The following is a 21,814-nucleotide window of genomic DNA, read 5'->3' on the forward strand; positions in this document are numbered from 1 at the left end:
TGACTGCCTGGTGAAAGAAACTGTCACCATTTTCAAAATTTTTAACGAATTGGGACCTTTTAATATCATGAGTTTTATTTTTCCATAAGAACTGAAAAATGATTGAGTTAGCTTTCTTTATATTTTTGGGAGATATATACATAGAATGACAAGGATAAATAAATTTGGAAATACCTTCAGCTTTAGTCAGCAGGTTTCTTCCAAAAATAGTCAAGTCCCTAGCTAACCAACGGCTAAGACTTTTTTCATATCTAATAATTGACTTGAAATATTAACATTTTCTCTTCTATACCCCTCCAAAACTGTTAGTATAGCTGAAATTCACAATGACAGTCGGTTGTTGGGCATTTGGATGTACAAATAATCAAGATAGATAGATAGATAGATAGATAGATACCCAGATGTCATTTTACAAATTTCCTAAAGATCCTGAATGCTGGAATAAATGGATATTGACTATTAAAAAGTGTGGTATCAGTCTGATAACAGTAGCCTACATGGGAAACCTCAGTGTAGAGTAAATCTGCAGCACACACTTTATATCTGGTTAGTATTTAATCTTAGTCAAATTAAATCATCAGTTTTTCTTGTGATAAAGTCAGAGACCCAAAGTATACACAGAGATCTACAGGCTGATATCCTGGAAAGCTGTTAACACATGTGATAGAATATGAGCGATATTAGAAGCATTATATGTCAAGTCAAGTTTATTTCTATAGCACTTTTATTATTATTATTATTATTTTTTTTTTTTTGTGTGTGTGTACATGACTACATATGTATATTATCAGTTTAGCAATTATGTAAATGATATGTGAGCAGAAAAGTCCGGGGCATGGGGGATTAGGATGAGTCCCACTGGGAGGGAGTGGAGGAAGAGACAAGGGAGGGAGAAGCAGACTTCGGGCAAACTGACGCACCCCCCCCCCCCCCCCCCCCCCAAGAGAAAAAATAAATAAATAAATAAAATGGGGGGGGGGGGGGTGGCACGGTGGTGTAGTGGTTAGCGCTGTTGCCTCACAGCAAGAAGGTCCAGGTTCGAGCCCCGTGGCCGGTGAGGGCCTTTCTGTGTAGAGTTTGCATGTTCTCCCCATGTCCGCGTGGGTTTCCTCCGGGTGCTCCGGTTTCCCCCACAGTCCAAAGACATGCAGGTTAGGTTCACTGGTGACTCTAAATTGACCGTAGGTGTGAATGTGAGTGTGAATGGTTGTCTGTGTCTATGTGTCGGCCCTGTGATGACCTGGCGACTTGTCCAGGGTGTACCCCGCCTTTCGCCCGTAGTCAGCTGGGATAGGCTCCAGCTTGCCTGTGACCCTGTAGAAGGATAAAGCAGCTAGAGATAATGAGATGAGAAAATGGAGGGGGGGTAAGATTACTTCCTCTGACCACTCCAAGCCCCAGTGCATCAGAGGTACAAGCCGAACCCTAGCAGGAGGAGAGGACAGGAAAGGGCCGCCGCAGAGCCCCCCAGACCCACCCCCACCTTTCCTATAAATTGAGATTGTGATTTTTCTAAGATGTGATGCATTAAAAGAAGTGAGGCGCAAGCTGATTCAGGCCTTTTTACAGGCCACTCTACAGAGCGCCCCACCTCGGCCCTTACTTACTGGAGGTGTTTGTGTTATTGAGTGGGAATGTACCTTCCGAGTCAGCTAATGTGGAGCGTTAAAAAGTGAGACACGCAGAGTGGAGGCAGCCCGGTCCATTCCAGGGGAGGATGGGGTCCGCAGCAGAGGCAATGGGGGAGAGGCCCCACCATGGCCCCACCATGGCCAGAACCCCCCACACAAGTCAACCAGCCCCCGACCCCTGGAAGCCAGAGCAGTACAGAGGAGAGACTGATGTTATGTTGTGTTTTTGATGAGGGGCGCGGGGGGGGATAGATAAACAATGGAAAAAGGGGGGTGGGGGTGGGCGGGGGGCAGGGGGGTTTGGGGGGAGGGGGGTGGGTCTCATCCTGTCTCAGGCAGAGAGGGCCAGCAGAGCAGTTACAACTGTAAGAAATTGGAAAGTGATGACCAGGTTAGGTTGTTATTAGATGGGATATTAGAGGTTTCTAATGATATGTGGTCCAGTAACAAGTTTTTCCAGGCAGATATGTGAATTTTGTTCTTTGATTTCCAGTTCATGAGGATAGTTTTCTTGGCGACAGCTAGCGCAACCAATAGGATGATGTTGTTAAAGTGATTCAAGGTGGATACAGTGGTATCTCCAAGTAAACAGAGCGATGGAGAGGTTGGGATGCAGCAGCCAAAGAAAGTGGAAAGTAGATCTGTTACCTTCTCCCAAAATTGTTTGATGGGGGTACAGTGCCAGAGTGCGTGAATATAGGTGTTCGGGCAGTTTTGAGTACAGTGAGGGCAAATGTCTGTGGAAAAACCCATGCAAAACAATTTGTGGCACGTGAGATGAGTCCTGTGGATAATCTTATATTGTATTAATTGTAGGTTGGTATTTTTGGTCATGAGAAAGGTATTTTTGCAGACTTGAGTCCAGAAATTGGCATCAGTAGAGATAGAGAGATCTGAATCCCATTTGGCAGATGGTAAGCTCATACTGGTATCAGTTTGTATCAATAACTTATAAATTTTGGATAATAGCTTTTTTGAAGAAGATATATTAATAAAATTTGAGATGGGTGTAGTGAGTTCTAAATTGGGTGTTGAGGTATTCATTGTGGATGTGATTGTTGATTTGATCTGTAGGTATTGTAGAAAGTGCTTGTTGGTGATGCCGAATTTCTGGACCAAGTCCACAAATGTGGAAAATTTGCTGTTCGTAAACAAGTGCTGTAGGTGTGTAATGCCTTTATCTTTCCAGGTGCAGAAATTAAGTGTTCGTTTGTTGCAAATTAAATCTGGGTTATTCCAAATCGGGGTGAGCTTTGAGAGTGAGTGCTTTGTGTTAGTGATGTTGTGGAATTTCCACCAGGCTGTCAGACCCGAACAGATGGTAGGGGCTTTGAAACAGGGGTGTTTTTTGATTGTTGGAGTAAGGAATGGCAGATCTGAAATCAGAAGGTCATTGCAAATTGTCTGTTCTAAGTCCAGCCAGATAGTATCGGATTGGTTATGATGGGTCCATCTGTGCACATATTGGAGATGATTTGCCAGACTATATAGAATGAAATTTGGTGCTTCTAATCCTCCTAGGGACTTGGGTTTTTGAAGGGTTGCTAGTTTAATTCTGGGTGTCTTGTTTTTTCAATAGAATTTTGTGATTGCTGAATCTAGAGATTTAAACCAGGATGTGGGTGGTTGTATTGGGATCATTGAAAAGAGGTAATTAACTTTGGGTAGAATTATCATTTTGATAGCAGATATACGGCCCATGATGGAGAGTGGAAAGTTTGTCCAGCGTTGCAAATCATCCTGAATTGTTTTTAGAAGGGGGGATTTAGAGTCACCAGTTAACCTAACCTGCATGCCTTTGGACTGTGGGGGAAACCGGAGCATCCGGAGGAAACCCACGCGGACACGGGGAGAACATGCAAACTCCTCACAGAAAGGCCCTCGCCAGCCACGGGGCTCGAACCCAGGACCTTCTTGCTGTGAGGCGACAGCGCTAACCACTACACCACCGTGCCGCCCATATATCAGTAATATCACTTGCAAAATATCTGCACACTCATACTGTCATTCTGTGCACACTGTTACTTATATTTATACTTATTTAAATTTACTATTCATCTTTGCACTAGGCGGCATGGTGGTGTAGTGGTTAGCGCTGTCGCCTCACAGCAAGAAGGTCCGGGTTCGAGCCCCGCGGCCGACGAGGGCCTTTCTGTGCGGAGTTTGCATGTTCTCCCCGTGTCCGCGTGGGTTTCCTCCGGGTGCTCCGGTTTCCCCCACAGTCCAAAGACATGCAGGTTAGGTTAACTGGTGACTCTAAATTGACCGTAGGTGTGAATGGTTGTCTGTGTCTATGTGTCAGCCCTGTGATGACCTGGCGACTTGTCCAGGGTGTACCCCGCCTTTCGCCCGTAGTCAGCTGGGATAGGCTCCAGCTTGCCTGCGACCCTGTAGAACAGGATAAAGCGGCTAGAGATGATGAGATGGGAGATGAGATCTTTGCACTATGCACCATATTGCACCAAAAGGGAAATCCTTTCTGTGATAAACAGCTAAAATCCAGATTCATTTATCAGTAATATCACTTGTGAAATATCTGCATGCTCATACAGTCATTCTGTATACTTATTTAACTATTCCATACTTGACTTACCTGGATTACTTTGCACTATGTACCTATTTTGTTGTTGTTTGTGTATACGCTTTTTTGGGGGGGACTTTTTTCACCTTTATTATTGGATAGGACAGTGTAGAGACAGGAAATGAGTGGGAGAGAAAGAGACGGGGAGAGATCAGGATATGACCTCGGGCCAGAATCGAACCCGGGTTCCTGGATTTATGGTATGGCGCCTTATCCACCTGAGCCACGACACATACGCTTTTTTATCTGTTTTGTACTATGAGAGCTAAGTGAACCCGAGTCAAATTCCTCGTATGTGTCCACATACCTGGCAATAAAAGTGTTTGTGATTCTTATTTCTGATTCTGATTTCTGATTCTAAAAACTTCATCCATTTTACGAGTGAACTGACGGAAAACGAAGCGCCGGGTTTGTGTCAGAAGCGCTGAAGGACTTTTTGTTGACGTTATTAGGTCTAATATAAACCACCAGGGTTTGCTAGATTAGGTGGGTCACGTGACTGAATAAGCTGTATAAAGCGCAGGCTGCTGGAGTGAGTTCAGTGTTCGGGGTTGTTGAGCTTCTGTAGTGAAGTGAGGACCAGGTAGGCGGCGGCTGTGCAAACAAAAAAGGAGTACAAAATGGCTAACCGAACCTCCGTAGCGTCCCGCCAGTCATCTTCCTATACAAGGCTGTTCGGTAGTGACCGCAACGCGTCTGCGCGCTCCAGCTACTCGAGCCGCCAGTACTGTGTTCCAGCGCGCGCTTCCCGGATCTCCTTCAGCGCCTTTTCCGCTCCGCCGTCCGTCATCGCGAGCAAGAGTGCGCGCGTGCGGAGCGCTAACTTTCCCCGACTCGCATCCGGTACCGTGGACTTCGCCACGTGTGAGGCGATCAACACCGAGTTCAGAGTGAACCGTACGAACGAGAAAGCCGAGATGCAGCAGCTGAACGACCGCTTCGCCAGCTACATAGAGAAGGTGCGCTACCTGGAGCAGCAGAACAAGCTGCTGAGCAGCGAGCTGACCCAACTCCGCGGCAAAGGCACCTCCCGAGCGGCGGATCTCTATGGCGACGAGATGAGGGAGCTGCGCCGGCAGCTGGACCAGCTCACTAATGATAAGGCCAGAGTAGAAGTGGATCGAGATAATCTAGCAGAAGATATTGAGCATCTAAGAGAGAAGTATGTATGAATTTTTTTTTTTTTTTTTCCCCCACTTGATCTGTAGTTCCAGTATTGATGAACTTTCAGCACCACTACTGGTGCTACAGGGAACCCAGGCTGACTGTCTCCATAAGCTGGGCATGGAAGCTTGTAGTCCTTCAGCCACAAGCACACGTGTAGGTCATTGCCTGATCTTAGACAACTTTATTTATCCCCGAAGGGCAATTAGAAGGGTGAAGAGTGGTACATTAAAAGGGCAAGAGAATAAAATCACAAAGAATAAAAATCACAATGGGTAGGCCAAAAAAACCCCAGTGTATTATGTACAATATACAATGGCAGGTCTGTTGCCAGTAACTAAAAAAAAAAAAAAAAGGCAGTAGATAAAATCTCATCTCATTATCTCTAGCCGCTTTATCCTTCTACAGGGTCGCAGGCAAGCCGGAGCCTATCCCAGCTGACTACGGGCGAAAGGCGGGGTACACCCTGGACAAGTCGCCAGGTCATCACAGGGCTGACACATAGACACAGACAACCATTCACATTCACACCTACGGTCAATTTAGTCACCAGTTAACCTAACCTGCATGTCTTTGGACTGTGGGGGAAACCGGAGCACCCGGAGGAAACCCACGCGGACACAGGGAGAACATGCAAACTCCACACAGAAAGGCCCTCGCCGGACCCGGGGTTCGAACCCAGGACCTTCTTGCTGTGAGGCGACAGCGCTAACCACTACATCACTGTGCCGCCCCAGTAGATAAAATATGGCAAATAAATAAAATGACATGTGGATAAAATTAGTGACATGGTGATATTGTAATATTGCACACCAGGACATGTGATATTGCACTAGAGTATTGTACAGAAGACTGTTACTGCAACTGTCTTGGAGTTCAGGAGGAGAATAACACTTGGAACAAAAGTTGCTCTCCTCCTCTGGGTCTTGCAGGCCCGGGGATCTGTCTCTAATCTAGCAACATCAGCATGCTGGTCATTTGTACAGTAAGTGATAGGGCTGTAATGATGCACCCAACTCACAATTCGATTCGTATCGCGATTTTTGACCCACGATTCGATACGCCCACGATTTTTTAAAAATGTTTTTTTAAAGTAGTAAATTTGACTGAGACACTTACTTACTTTAACTATATAATAACAAATAATTCAGACCACTGCAGAGTGACTAATATGTATGCAAAAATGAACAAATGTATATCCAAAGATTTTTATTTCTCAAAATAACTGTTGAGCCGGAAGCTCTCTTTTTTTCGGTTCTGAAAGTCATTTTTCCAAATCATGTAAATCCGTTAAGATTTTTTTTTTTGGGGGGTGGCTCTCACTGTCTCACTCTCATAGGGCCAATGATTTTCTGTGATCGTGGAAAACAGATGGAAATTACAGAATTTTTATGGTGAAACATTGCTCGCGTGTCAAAATGTAACTGCCGCAGAAGGCTTCCGCCCAAGCAGACATGCCTTCAGTGTTGCCAGATATTGCTAACGTTTTCCACCCCAAGATATTTTCAAAACCAGCCAAAAAGCACCTAAACCTGCCCAATCTGGCAACACTGCATGCCTTTCCGGTCAAGTGATTGTGATTGGCTTGTGGCACACCTAGCCAGCCAATGAGCTGCTTGTTTACAGATTCGCTCCCCGCGTCGCAACCAGAATGGCGACCGCTTAAAAGAAATGAATGCTCTGCCAGTGGTGAGTGTGGACGTTGCGTGACTCGCAGAAGATTGTCGCAGGTCGGCGAAAAAACGACTTACTAATAGATATAAAAAAAGTAATTTAAGTAAGTTTAAAATGTAATTTAAATAAAAAGTAAAGTATTCATAAATTGAAGTTTGTAAGTGCCTCTGTCTTGGGGCTGAGAAGTTTGAAAGGGTGTACCGCGATTCTGCCTTGTATCGCGATACGGATCATGGCTCTGCGTATCGCGATTTCGATACGCATATCGTTACAGCCCTAGTAAGTGATGAATGGGGTTGAGTTGTGCAGGCTAAGCAAGTTGTTCCACTACATCTTCATAGAGGCACTGTCATGATGGTGCAGGTTTGAGTCCCTTGGTGACCCTTTAGTGAAGGGAATTGTCCCTGTGTACACAACATGACAGACAACGGTGCAGTTTGGGGAAAAAGAACATGTGAGTGATGGACAAGCTTTGGCTGTAGTGCATGCACCAGCACAGGTAACCCAGGCTGACTTTGTATAAGTACTGTAGACAAATCTAAAATTCTCAATTTCACACCTAAAGCTTAGGTTCTAAGCAAACAAGTGTGCTTACTGTTTTGTTGGTTATTTTAAGTGTCTTTTTAGCTATTTTTGGGTACTCCATACTCTTGTTACCTAAAATACACTTAAAATGACCAAATGTGTATGAAATGGTAAGTACACTTTCTTGCAATCTAAGCTTTTTTGAAATTTGGACAGCTTTTATATACAGTACCTGTAGAAATCAGCCTGGGTTACCTGTGCTGGTGCATGCACTAGCACAAACTTGTTTATCACTCATGTTCTCCCAAACTACCTTTTTTTTGGGGGGGGGGGTGTATGCTGTGACACATCTCCCTTCACTGAATTGTTAGGGACTTGAACCTGCTCCATTGATACTGCCACTATGCTCAGTGCGCTCCATGAAGATGTAATGTGCAAAGGCTGGAGTGTAACAACTTGCTTAGCCTGCACAACTTCAATCCCATTAATAACCTGGTGTACTGATGTTGCTAGACGTCAGTGCCTGATCTGTGTGCTTGTGGCTGAATGACAACAAATTTCCATGTCCAAAATCTAACTTTTTTTTTTTCTAGAGGAGTGGAAGTACTTAATTGCAAAGGGGGACTGAATCTGGAATGGGGCATTGCAAGCACATAACTGTTATGGTCAGCGTCACAAATGTCTGGTCTATACAGTATATTGCATGGTTAAGGCCAAGTTTACATTAGACCGTATCTGTCTCGTTTTCTTCGCGGATGCACTGTCCGTTTACATTAAAATGCCGGGAAACGGGAATCTGCCAGGGTCCACGTATTCAATCTAGATCGTGTCTGGTCCGGTGCTGTGTAAACATTGAGGATACGCTGAGCTCTAGCTGGTGTCGTCATTGGACAACGTCACTGTGACCTCCACCTTCCTGATTTGCTGGCGTTGGTCATGTGACACGACTGCTGAAAAACGGCGCGGACTTCCGCCTTGTATCACCTTTCATTAGAGTATAAAAGTATGAAAATACTGCAAATACTGCCCATTGTGTAGTTATGATTGTCTTTAGGCTTGCCATCCTTCCACTTGCAAGTGGTAAGTGATGTGCGCTGGGATCACACACAGCAGCTCAGTCCCGAATCACTGCTTGTGCACTCCACTTGCGCGCGCGCTCTGAGCTGTGCAGGGCTGGAGTGCACACCCTCCAGAGGGCACTCGCTGTTCAGGGCGGAGTGATTTGGAGCGCAGGATGCCTGCGGAGCCGAGCGTATCCGTGTATTGGTGTTGCTGTGTGCACACTAATTGTTTTTAAAAACGTTAATCTGATGATCCGCTGATACGGTCTAATGTAAACCCCACCTAAAATACATGCTGCCAAACATCATCTCATTAGTCTTGACCACCATAATTCTCAAGCTAAAGAGATGTTTGCTTGTCTAGTCATGTGTAAAGCTTGTTTTTTCTGTGCTGCTGGTCATCAGGCTTCAAGAAGAGCTGCTTCAAAGGGAAGCAGCTGAAAACAACCTCCAGAGCTTCAGACAGGTATGTATATTCTACAGAGCTCCAAATGATCACTATGGTTTATCTAACTGACCTGGATTTGTCTGTTAATTCCACTCTGGGATGGTTTGTATGATGGGGGGGCATGTGGGTAAGTGACAAGGCAAGCTGTTGTCTGAGTGGGGGCTGTTACTTGTAGCTGGGGGAAGGTGGTGTGTTTAGACAGTGGAAGAATACAAAGGGATGTGTTCAAAGCTATCTGCCACTTCCACCTGTGCCTTCATAAGTAGGCACAGGAATATTGTCCATTATTTAGTGTTATGCTTAAGTGCCTTAGAGCAGGAAACCCTTATGTTGTGCTTGGTAGCATAAACTTGAGTCTCTGGCTTGACCTAATGGCTACACTTTTGATGGATTGCATGTTCACAGGATGTCGACAATGCATCCCTGGCTCGTCTAGACTTGGAGCGCAAGGTGGAGTCCCTTCAGGAGGAGATCATTTTCCTAAAGAAGCTTCATGATGAGGTATAAACAGCTGTCTGTTCAGTTTTATGCATCACAACTGTTTCTTACATGTGACTGACTCTTATAGAGCCCTGAGTGGATCACAAGACCTGCACAGGGATTAGTAAATGGTCAAGAGGATGAAGAGTATTATTAGACTGGCTATTACAAAACGGGAAAGGGTCTGGACTAATCTGAAACATGCAGACCAAAAACATGAATCTGTATGCTAATGAACAGTCAACTAAAATATTGCATTAGTCTAAGTTAGTTGGACATCTTAAGACAATGGATACTTGTACATCTTTAATACTGAGGACCTGGATGTTGCATGTATCTCTTTAAAGACAGCTGTGCTCTAAACTTGAGAGGCACATGAAAACCCAAGCTTTGACTTGCCTGCAGGAGATGGCTGAGCTACAGATCCAGATACAAGATCAGCATGTGCAAATTGATGTGGACATGGCTAAGCCTGACCTGACCACTGCACTGCGGGATGTCCGTCTTCAGTATGAAACTCTGGCCAGCAAGAATATCCAGGAGGCTGAGGAATGGTACAAATCCAAGGTCAGTTTCTCAAGCCAGAATTCAGTTGTGCTTTTTCCTATTGAGAACTTGAATGATGAGCACCAGGTAATGTCCTATCTTCCAAAGCAGATGGAGAACATGCTGTGGCCATCATTTGTAGTCCCTGTTCTCTAAAGCTGCAGGTGCTTGCATTCCCTTTGGGTTTGAGTACAGCAGATGGAAAACTGGGTTTTATTGGATAGAGTACTGATGGCCAGTCATTAAGCAATGGATTAAGTTTTTAAATAAACCAAACCTGACATGGTCTTGATTGGTGCAAAGTTGGCCTAAAACACTGACTAGCCTAAACCCATTAGTAAGCATGATTGTGTTAAACAGTATCTTGAAGCCGGGTATGATTAACTGAAGCTTCAAAGTTTGCCCCACTATCTTGCACTGTCTCAGGAAGTAATTTGTGTGTAAATGCAATGTAAAATGGCTTTCTTGCTCCAGTTTGCAGACTTGTCAGATGCTGCTGCTCGTAACACTGAAGCCATCCGCCAGGCCAAACAGGATGCTGGTGAATATCGTCGGCAAGTGCAGAATTTAACCTGTGAGGTGGATGCACTTAAGGGCACTGTGAGTATGCATCTAATACCAATAGTTGGATGGTGTGAATGCTGCCCCCTACCCTAATCTCTTCGTTTATGGCTAGAATGAGTCTCTGGAGCGCCAAATGGGGGAACTGGAGGATAACTTTGCTATGGAGTCATCTAATTACCAGGCCACAATTGCCTGTCTGGAAGAAGAAATTCACAACATGAAGGATGAGATGGCTCGTCACTTGCGTGAGTACCAGGACTTGCTGAATGTCAAGATGGCTCTGGACATTGAGATTGCTACCTACAGGAAGCTGCTGGAGGGAGAGGAAAGCAGGTGAGCGTGTGACAATTGCTATTGTAGCTTTGGCTCCTGTCTGCCTTATTCAGAGTAGGCCTGCTACAGTTCAGAATGTTGTAAGCCCAAAATACACCCTGCCTTTTTTTTTTTTTTTTTTTAAAGCATTGCTCTATTATGGTAGTCACAGGGTTGCTAAGGATTTCTGTATACTGCTATACTGTTAACCTCTTGGTCCTTTTCTTCTACAGGATCACGACACCATTGTCTAACTTCTCCTCCTGTCTTAGTCTGAGAGGTACAGTATATGCAGTTCCCTGGCCCCACATGCAGAACTTGCTTTATCATGCTGAAAAGATTGGGTCTAATGTTCAGTCACAGATCTCCTACAGGACTGGAGTGTCAAGTGTCTTTAAGCAGGGTCATGGGTCACTTATCAGGAAGCATCTGAATTTAATAATTTGCTTATTTGACAAGTGTCCTAAAACAAGCTCTCTCTGCAGAATCTATGATGGAAACCAAACCCCTCATTGAGGGTCTGTCCAGGAAAGTGGTGATCAAGACCATAGAAACAAGAGATGGTCAGGTATGTAAAAAGCAAAGCCTTAACGTTGCAATGCAAATACCTCAAATCAGTGTGAAACTGGTCCACTTTCTACCATGTCTTCTCACAGGTGATTAATGAGGCCACTCAGCATCATGAAGACCTGGAGTGAACAGCTTTATTTTTAAAAGAATCTCACTGAGGAGCATTGTAGGGAGATGTATCAGTGGGGTATCACTTTTGGTGACACTAACCGTTTTAATGTGCCTTTTTGCAATTGTAGACAGCTATAGATGGGTGTTTCTTGAGCAGAATGGAGGGTAGGCCAGTGAAAACCGGCTTTACACGGTGTTGTTCTCCACAATTGCTAGTTTACACTGTACAAGTTGAACCACAGCAATAATCTTGGCTACACTGACTTTGTATCATTTGTCTGTTTGCAGTTTCTCCAATGTAGAAGAATAAAAAATAAAGTTAACACTGCTAAGAACTATTTTGTGGCTTGTGTTACAAAACTGGACCAGATTGACGACAGATTTATAAATCATGCTTAGAATTTCTATAGTGTGGTAAATGCAAATACTCCTCAGTAATCATGCTGCTGGAAGTGACTGCATGCAGGTTATAGATGCTCCTAACTGTAGCACATCCAAGTGCCCTAAAATTACAAATGAGCCTGCAAATAGCATTTAAATGGAAGCTAACGGACTACAAAGTGATCAATGCATGCAAATGGTTATAATGGGGTTGCTACCCTTTCATGGCACAAAGATGAGGAAAGCTGGATGAAATGTCCCAATGGCTTGTTAATCCTATCCAGTTGCACTGCATTGGCAAATTGGTCCAGTTCACTGGTGCATAGAACTATTCTGGATAACATGGTGCTAAGTCTGTTTCAGCCTTAAAATTTACCTTTATTGTGCCACAAAAGGCAAGGTTGGTAACTTTTGGTGAAACCAGCAAGAGTAAGCTAGATCTGATTTAAAAAATTTCTCCCCTCAGTGGTTACTCCAAGATGCATGGATATATTGGCAGACGACTGTTGGATGACTTCATGAAGTGTTTTTTGTAGTGCATTATTGGACTACCTCAGTCTCACATGTAAGAACATTTTTTTTAAAGATATTTTTTTGGGCTTTTTGCACCTTTACTGGATAGGACAGTGTAGAGACAGGAAGTGAGCGGGAGAGAGAGAGAGACGGGAAGTGACCTCGGGCTGGAATCGAACCCGGGTCACCCGCATTTATGGTATGGCGCCTTAACCACCTGAGCCACGACGCCCCCAAGAGAACATTTATAATGAATGTTGGTACTTAAAGCTGAACTAGCTTTAGCAATGGCTATCTGCCTAACCTTATGGAAGACTCCAGACATGTGCACATGTAGGCAGGACAGAATGACAGCATTTTTTAACATGGTTACTGGGAGGCCAAATGGTCTCCCAGTGGCCAGATTTGGTCTCCTAGTCAATGCCAAACCAGCTTCACTGGGAGACCAGATTTTAAGCCAAGTTATGTCTTATTTGGTTCAATTAATTAACCAAGTACCATGTAAGTATATATTTAACAAGGGAAACTTGGCACTGCATTAACTGTCCTTATGCTGGCTCAAACAAGAATCCGAAATGTGGCAATTTGCATCACAGAATATGCCGCATGGACTCTGGGGCCTGTGATTTGTATTGCCCAGACCAGTTGGTCTCATGGAAAATCCTTAAATGCTCTGGAATGACATGCTTGGGTGGGCTCTTCACAACCCTCTAACTGCCACTGATGGTTCTTATTTTCTTTGTCCAGAGCATTTGACTTCATTGCTGTTGATGTAAAGAGCTGCCTTTTTAAGAGCTTCTGGAATGAAATGCCTATCCAGCTTTAATGAGATTTAAGCAGTCCTCAGTCAAATTTTCCTTATCTTGACCACCCCCTGGTGGATGGTGTAATCTTTTATGAAGGATAAGTTGCTTAAGATTTTATTAGCTTGGTGAATATTTAATTCACTCCACAAATATGGGTTTATGTTTAGGATCAGAATTAATTTATTAAATTTCTATATTTGGGCTGAATGTGTAGAATCCAAGTGAGGGGATAAAAGTTTGCCTGAGTTTAAAATCATTGAATGTCCTAGCTCCCTCCTGCATATGTAGTAACTTAATCAGTTGGAGCAGACTGAGCTTTTTGTTCATTTGGATGTAAATGACCATTTCAAAGCAAAATGGAGTGCAGTAGTTTAGCTGAGGAGTCAGGATCGAATCAAGACATGAACTACTGAAGTCAAGCTATTGCTAAAGAAGCAAATGCATGCTTTAAGCTTGTAGGAGAGATTGTATTTTGGAGTTCAGGAGAAACATGAGCGTGTTGGTGAAGGCAGGTTCTCAGAGGAGGAACAGCACAGTGGTAAGTTCAGTCTCTGCAGATAGCATCTTTCATCCTGTCCAATTGTTTCTGGCAACAGTGAGCGCAGAGCTGAACACAATTTTGGCTTTGGTAAAATGTATTAATTATATTTAATGGCAGCCTGTTTCTGCCACCATAAAGACTGTGAATATTTTTTTGGTCAAATGAGAATTTGCTCATGACTCATGAGCTATTGTCATGATTTTGGGGGAAATATTGTGATGTATGTGACTTCATTGTTCTTTCAAGTGGCTGAAACAGGCTTCCTTAAAATAGACTAAAGATGACCCTGTCTTTTTTTTTTTTTTTTTTTTTTTTCCCATGTTTAGATTTTGAGTTTCACAAAATACATGAAAAGGTGCACACTGAGTCTAAATCCTTCAGCCTGTAAAAATCAATATTATGAACATTAACCAAGACATCTTTTTAGTCAAGCCTTTATCATGGTTTTGTAAAACAGCTTCACTAGTATACTACTTGCTTGTGACATTCACTCAGGTCTTCAGAATTGTGTGCTCATTTAAGGGTCCCAAAAAACACATCTTGGTGCTTGAGATTACATGCCAGGAGCTAAAATCCGCACCAGGTTTTCTAGGGAAAATGGACTTGGATTTCCTAAGTTCAAGCAGTTTTAAAGCTCCTAAAACAGATCCTGGGTTACTGGAAAGGTTTCTGTACAGAAAATAAATCAGCAGAGCAAGTAGTGCTTCCTTCTGTGGTGGCAGAGTTCCACCATGTATAGTGGAGACAAAGTCAAACTTCTTTTCAACTCAACACAAAGGTGTTCATTACAAATCATTAGCAATAGTGCAAGTGAAAAGTAGAATCTTAAAATATTTACATGGATTTCAGAGTTTCTTTGTATCTGGTACATCCTCATTCTGCTTTAGAATGTGTACTTGAGCTGATAGAATCTACAAGTTTGTGCAAAACCTGGGGATCTATTTTAGATTAAATCTATCAGTGTGCCATCTGAACACGTGTTTCGATGGAATTGATAAGACTCATGGAAACTCTGACCTTTTGTACAAAGCCATTAACAGGGCCAACATCTCATTTTCTTTAATTTAAACAGTGACTGAGAAATTGTGCAGAGTCTTGAATAATGAATAAAGCTGTGCATTTCCTTTTTGTTAGTTTTCAAAATTCTAAGACATTTGTTTATTTCCAGTGGGGGGGGGGGGGGGAAATACCAGATTTTCAATATGGTTTGAGTTTTAGACCCCAATGCATATCATTCAATAGACTGTTAATCTTCATAAAGTCCTCAATTACTCCAGACTCCAGACATGACCAACAATTTGTAAAAAGCTGCTAATTGACAGACATAAGCCAATCTTGATCTTTTAGTTTTTAATCAAGCCATCTATCTATACCACTTATTGGTCAGGGTTGTGGGGGAAGTTGGAACCAATCCCAGCTGACTTCAGGCGAGAGGTAGGGTACACCCTGGACAGGTCCTCAATCTAACACAGAGATGAACATTCACACCTACAAGCAATTTAGGCTACATCCACACGACAACGAGATGTTATTAAAAAAAAATATCGTGTCCACACGGGCAACGGATCAGTAAAATATCAGGTACATATGGCAACGCTTGCTGAAAACGATGCAATACACATGCCACATCTCTAGGGCCACTGTAAGATGGTCTCTTCGGAGACACCAGAACAATAGAAGAAGTAAGGACGCATGCGCATAAACTATTATGCGCGAGACTTCATATTAGCCACAAAGTCAGGAAAATCTGTTTGTAAAATTACGTTCTAATGACCAAATACAATGAAAAGTATTTTTCCAGTCTCACCTGTGAAAGGTAATCCCATGTGATCTCGTTTGGACAGTAAACCTGTTGGTACAGTTAAACGCAGCACATGAATGAGGCATCTTTATTCTCCGCTTTGCCCCATCCAATATGGCGGTGAGGATGACGTATGATTCTACGTGGAAGGCGGCGTCTTTAATGGTCCAGAATAAATTGAATGCTACACATTGATGGATTAATTTGTTGTTCTACGCCCTTTTTGAGGAATGTATTGTAGGACTTAAACCAACATCTGAAGAGGTGAGATTGCTCCTTTTTTTTCCCCTATTTTTGCTGGCAGGATTGATTCTGCCCTAAGGGCTATTTTCTCTCTCACTTTGCACCATTACACAATATTCACAGTGAAAATATTTTGTAAGCGCGTTTCATGAACCAAGTTATAGGATTTGTTGACAACTCGCATCGAGTTCGTTACACTTCTACCCGGCGTGAAGCACTGACAGTCATGTGGTTGTGACGTCATCGTAAACAAATCCGTTCTACTCATCCAGACGACTTCGCAACGGCAACGTTGCCAGATCTTTCCACTCTGGAACCCGTTCTCAAAAAGATTGCACTTTGGGCACCCAAAACGCCGGTGCCGTGTGGACGCCAGGCCTAAACGATAAGCAATTGTATCGGAGTCACCTGAATCCGTTGCCGTGTGGACAGGGCCATAGTTTTTGGAACAACAATTTGTATGTTAAATGGAACACATGGCACTCATGTTTTGAAATGTATTCCCCTAACATGGTTTTGATATCTTGTCCACACCTTCTGCACAGCAATGTGGGTGTAATGAGGCAGAGTGTGAACAGAATGGAGGAGGATGTGCTTCTATTAACATGCAGATAAGGGTTGAGAGCTACAGGCCTATTTGAAAAGCATCTGTGCTCCAATACCCCTGCAATCTGCCACTTCACTGTGAGAGAGAGAGAATAAAGTACGTGGTTAACAGGGTACTCTCCTTTTAAAAAGTATAAAAAGTACAGTGTGTATGATATATACACACACGCTCTCTCTCACACTGGATATGAGCAATTGCACGTTCTGATTGGCTATTCTAGTAGTAGGCTATCAGCTCATATACTGTGAGTAGAGAAAAATAAAATGGCAGTGCGTGTTGCTGAACCAACTGAGGACAAAAAAAACTCAGCACGTCGGATGCAATTTTTGCTTTAAGAATGTTAATAGAGAAGGCCAGAGAAAGCTACACTGTGTGTTTGTAGACCTGGAAAAGGCATACGATAGAGTGCCAAGAGATGAGTTATGGTATTGTATGAGAAAGTGTGGAATAAATGAGAAGTATATTAGAGTGGTGCAAGACATGTGTGAGAACAGTGAAACAGCAGTGAGGTGTGCAGTTGGAACGACTGAATGGTTCATGGTGAAGGTGGGACTCCATCAAGGATCTGTTTTGAGTCCTTTCTTGTTTGCCATAGTGATGGATAGCTTGATGGATGAAGTGAGGCAAGAGTCACCATGGAACATGATGTTTGCGGATGATATTGTGATATGTGGTGAAAGTAGAAAGGAGGTTGAGTTGGGTTTGGAGAGATGGAGGTGTGCATTGGAATGAAGGGGAACAGGAGTAAAACAGAATACATGTGCATCAATGAGAATGGGGATGAGAGTGTAGTGAAGATGCAAGGAGTAGACATAAAGTTGGTGAATTCAAGTACTTGGGGTCAACTGTGCAGGAAAATGGGGGCTGCGATAGTGAGGTGAGAGAGTGCAGGCAGGGTGGAGCAGTTGGAGAATGATTTCGGGAGTTATTTGTGATAGGAAAGTCCCAGCAAAAGTGAAAGGTAAGCTGTATAAGACAGTAGTGAGGCCAGCTGTGATGTATGGATTGGAGACCGTACCCTTAACGAAGAGACAGGAGGCAAAGTTGGAGGTGACGGAGTTGAGGATGTTAAGGTTTGCGATGGGAGTGATGAGGTTGGACAGGATAAGGAACGAGCACATCAGAGGGACAGCACATGTGGAGAGCTTGGGAATTAAGCTAAGAGAGATGAGACTGATATGGTATGGGCACGTCCTGAGAAGAGATGCACAGCATGTGGGAAGGAGAATGTTGAGGATGGAGCTACCAGGCAAATGAAAACGAGGAAGGCCAAAGAGGAGATACATGGATGTGGTGAGAAAGGACATGAAAGTGGTAGAGAAGGATGTGGAGGACAGGGAGCAATGGAGATGAAAGATCCGCTGTGGCGACCCCTAATCGGGAGCAGCCAAAAGAAGACCTGACAACAAAACCCCAAAAATACAAGAAAGCAACAAAATATGGAATGAAACTTTTTGATGGTAAGAACATATCTTTTTTTTTTTCAAGAATTATTGTCGCATTTTTAACAAACTGCAACTGTCATTTTGCTGGTTTGTTTCCATTCTAAGCAGAAATGATTTTGTCTGACTGTAGAACTTTGCACGGGTGGATGGAGCACAGAAGTACGGCAGGCCAGAACTGAGTTTCCAAAAACTCTTTATTTACACTTTTCAGCGTTTTCACTCTCTCAGACACGCGCGCGCGCACACACAATCAGCCATCTGGTTGGGGAGAGAGCTCTCTTCCTCTGCTCTCTCTCTCCTTATATCGGGCGTGGTCGCTGGGAAGACACACAAACACAGGTTAATTGACATCAGGTGTAGTGATTCTGCCACTTACCTTCCCTGACGCTGCCCTCCGGTCACAGACTGACACTTGACCACGCCCCCGCTGCCACACTGACATTTTGTATAAAGTTTTTATTTATCAAATATGCAAAAAATAAAAATGCTGTGTTTCTCGAAATCCAGTGAATGTGGATATAATAAAACAAGTTATTCCACGCAATCTCTTTGTACATGGCTTATAGCCGACTCGCTGCTATGCGCCTCGTCGGCTATCAGCTCATGTACAACTCGATTTCATGGAAAAATATACAGTGCCTTGCAAAAGTATTCATCCCCCTTAGTGTTTGTCCTGTTTTGTTGCCTTTCAAGATGGAATTAAAATGGATTTTGGGGGGCTTAGCATCATTTGATTTACACAACATGCCTATTACTTGAAAGGTGCACATTGCTTTTTTATTGTGACACAAACAATAATTAAGATGAAAAAACCTCCAGAAATCTGGACTGTGCATAAGTATTCCCCCCCCAAAAAAAGTCAATACTTCATAGCGCCACCTTTTGCTACAATTATAGCTGCAAGTCTCTTGGGGTATGTCTCTATTAGCTTAGCACATCTAGCCACTGGGATTTTTGCCCATTCCTCAAGGCAAAACTGCTCCAACTCCAAGTTAGATGGGTTGCGTTGGTGTACAGCAGGGGTGTCAAACTTGCGGGCCGGATCAGGCCTGCGAACAGGTTTAATCCGGCCCGCGAGATGATTTTACAAAGTATAAAAATGAGCTGCAATTTTACAATAAAAGAAACTGCTGTTCTAAATGGGTCCACTGGGTGTCGCAATAGCAATTCTGTTAAGCAAGCAAACTGTTTGCCGCGCTGAGCCGCGGAAGTATAGCAAGGACAGCTAGCCCGGAGCTACCTTTTCGTTCTGCCTAATAAGTCTTCTACTTTGAACATTACGTGATTTGGCACCCTCATTGTCCCAAAATGTCTTTATCAAAAAAGAGAAAAGTTGACACAGAGTGCAGAGTTTTCCAAGACAAATGGTCATGGTCCTATTTATTTACGGAGGTGAATGGGAAACCTCTGTGTTTGGTGTGTTCACAGCACATTTCAGTGCTGAAAGAATATAACCTTCGGCGCCACTATTGCCCCTTTTCCACCAAATCAGTTCCAGGGCTGGTTCGGGGCCAGTGCTTAGTTTGGAACCAGGTTTTCTGTTTCCACTGACAAAGAACTGGCTCTGGGGCCAGAAAAAACGGTTCCAGGCTAGCACCAACTCTTTGCTGGGCCAGAGGAAAGAACCGCTTACGTCAGCAGGGGAGCGGAGTTGTTAAGACCGACAACAATAGCAAGACCGCGAAAGGTCGCCATTTTTAAGTGACGAGAAGCAGCAGCTGTACAAACGCGAAGTCATCCATTATTGTTGTTGCTGCTTCTTCTTCTCCATGTTGTTGTTGCTTTGATGTCCGCGCCAAGGTTTATGCAAATGCAGTGACGTAACTGACATATACTGCGACGTAATGACATGGCTCACCTTAGCACCCCGAGCTATGGAAAAGCAAACTGGTTCTCAGCTGGCTCGCAAGTTGAACGAGTTGTGAACCAGCACTGGCCCCGAACCAGCCCTGGAACTGATTTGGTGGAAAAGGGGTATATGAGACTCTTCATGCTGAAAAATACAACCACTTGCAAGGACAACAGAGAAGAGAGAAGGTGAATGAATTGTTGGCGGGTCTGAAGAAACGGCAGTCTGTGTTTACTCACAGCCGAGAAATCGGTGATGCTGCAGTGAAAGCTAGCTACCTTATTGCTAATGAAATTGCACCATTCAGTGAGGGTGAATTTGTGAAGACGTGCATGCTGAAGGCTGCAGAGATTGTGTGCCCTGAAAAGCGTCAGGCTTTTGCAAATATCAGTCTGACAAGAAACACAGTTTCAGACAGGATTTCTGATCTTTCGGCGGATGTGGACAGCCAAATGAAGCGCAAAGTAAAGTCATTTATTGCTTTTTCAGTTGCAATTGATGAAAGCACGGACATTACAGATATTGTGCAACTGGCCATATTCATCCGCGGAGTTGATGACACTTTGACTGTCACCGAGGAGTTCTTGGAGCTGGTGCCAACGACGGATACCACAACAGCAGGAGATATTTTCACCGTCCTCGTCGGAGCGCTGGACAGGGTTGGAGTGGACTGGTCCCGCACTGTCAGCCTGGCTACAGATGGTGCGCCATCAATGATCGGGGAAAAAAGCAGGTGCCCTGACAAGATTCAGAGAGAAAGTTCAGACGGCAAGTGGAGGACATGATTTTTGGACTTTTCACTGTATTTTGCATCAGGAGGCGTTGTGTTGCAAGTCATTAAAGATGGAAAACGTCATGGAGGTAGTCGTCCGAACTGTTAATTTCATCCGATCCAGAGGCCTGAATCACCCTCAGTTTGACAGCCTTCTTAGAGAGAGACCACAACTATGGCCTGCCATACCACACCGAGGTAAGATGGTTAAGCCGAGGTGCTGTGCTGAGGAGGTTCTTTAATTTGAGTGGAAATTGAACAGTTTATGGAAAAAAAGGGCAAACCAGTGTTAGAATTTCAGTCCACAGAATGAATACAGGACCTTGTATTTATGGTGGATGTTACAGAGCACCTGAATAACTTGAACAAAATGCTGCAAGGGTGCAACAAAGTTGTCACGCAGTATTATGACAGCATATGTGCGTTCAAGTTGAAGCTGTCATTGTGGGAGAGACAACTTGCTGGTGGTGATGCTGCTCACTTTCCTTGTCTGAAAGACGTGTGCGCGACCCAACATGCCGCAGACATGAAGCAGTTCAAAGATAAGATAACGGGACTATTGCGGGAGTTTGAGCAACGCTTTCAGATTTTTGGTGAACTGGAGAAAGACTTCAAAGTTTTTTGCTCTCCATTCACCGTGAATGCCTCTGATCTGCCCGTCAACCTCCAACTTGAAATAATAGACTTGCAGTGTGACTCAGATTTGAAGGGCAAATTTGCCGCAGCTGGCTTGGACACATTTTATCAGTATCTCTTGCCAGGTTACCCCAACTTGACAGCCCTTGCTGCAAAAGTGTTATGCATGTTTGGAACCACACATCTTTGTGAGCAAGTTTTCTCTGTAATGAGCATCAATAAAACAAAGCTGCATTGAAGGCTCATGCACAAGCACTTGAATGACGTCCTGAAATTGGCTGTCACTCGGGATGTGACACCTGATATTGATGCACTTGTGAAAGCTAAAAGATGCCAGGTTTCAGGAGTAAAATATACAGTGGGTTGAATGCACTTAAAATGCTGCATGAGAAACACCCTGATATAGTTCTGTGAAAATGAATATCTTCTGTGGAGATTTAAAGAAAGTGAACAGTGTGTGATTTACTGTAATAATTCATAGTTCATAAGTTTGTTTTATTGAAATTGTTTATGCATTGCACAGCTTTTATTTTTCTATCAATAAATAGTGTAG

At 43.6% G+C, this 21,814-nt stretch overlaps 1 protein-coding gene and 1 pseudogene across 1 annotated transcript; both read left to right on the forward strand.

Moving 5' to 3' along the window:
- The first annotated feature begins 4,767 nt into the window (after positions 1-4,767).
- On the forward strand, positions 4,768-11,967 carry LOC132886070 (vimentin-like). Its single transcript, XM_060920619.1, has 9 exons — positions 4,768-5,374; positions 9,042-9,102; positions 9,490-9,585; positions 9,970-10,131; positions 10,585-10,710; positions 10,787-11,007; positions 11,220-11,266; positions 11,472-11,554; positions 11,643-11,967. Exons 1-9 carry the CDS (start codon positions 4,833-4,835, stop codon positions 11,682-11,684), a joined length of 1,380 nt encoding a protein of 459 aa, XP_060776602.1. The 5' UTR covers positions 4,768-4,832; the 3' UTR covers positions 11,685-11,967.
- An 8,218-nt stretch (positions 11,968-20,185) lies between these two features.
- Positions 20,186-21,499, forward strand: LOC132886272 (general transcription factor II-I repeat domain-containing protein 2A-like; annotated as a pseudogene).
- Positions 21,500-21,814: the final 315 nt, after the last annotated feature.

This window comes from Neoarius graeffei, chromosome 5, assembly GCF_027579695.1.
Source record: "Neoarius graeffei isolate fNeoGra1 chromosome 5, fNeoGra1.pri, whole genome shotgun sequence".
NCBI lineage: Eukaryota > Metazoa > Chordata > Actinopteri > Siluriformes > Ariidae > Neoarius > Neoarius graeffei.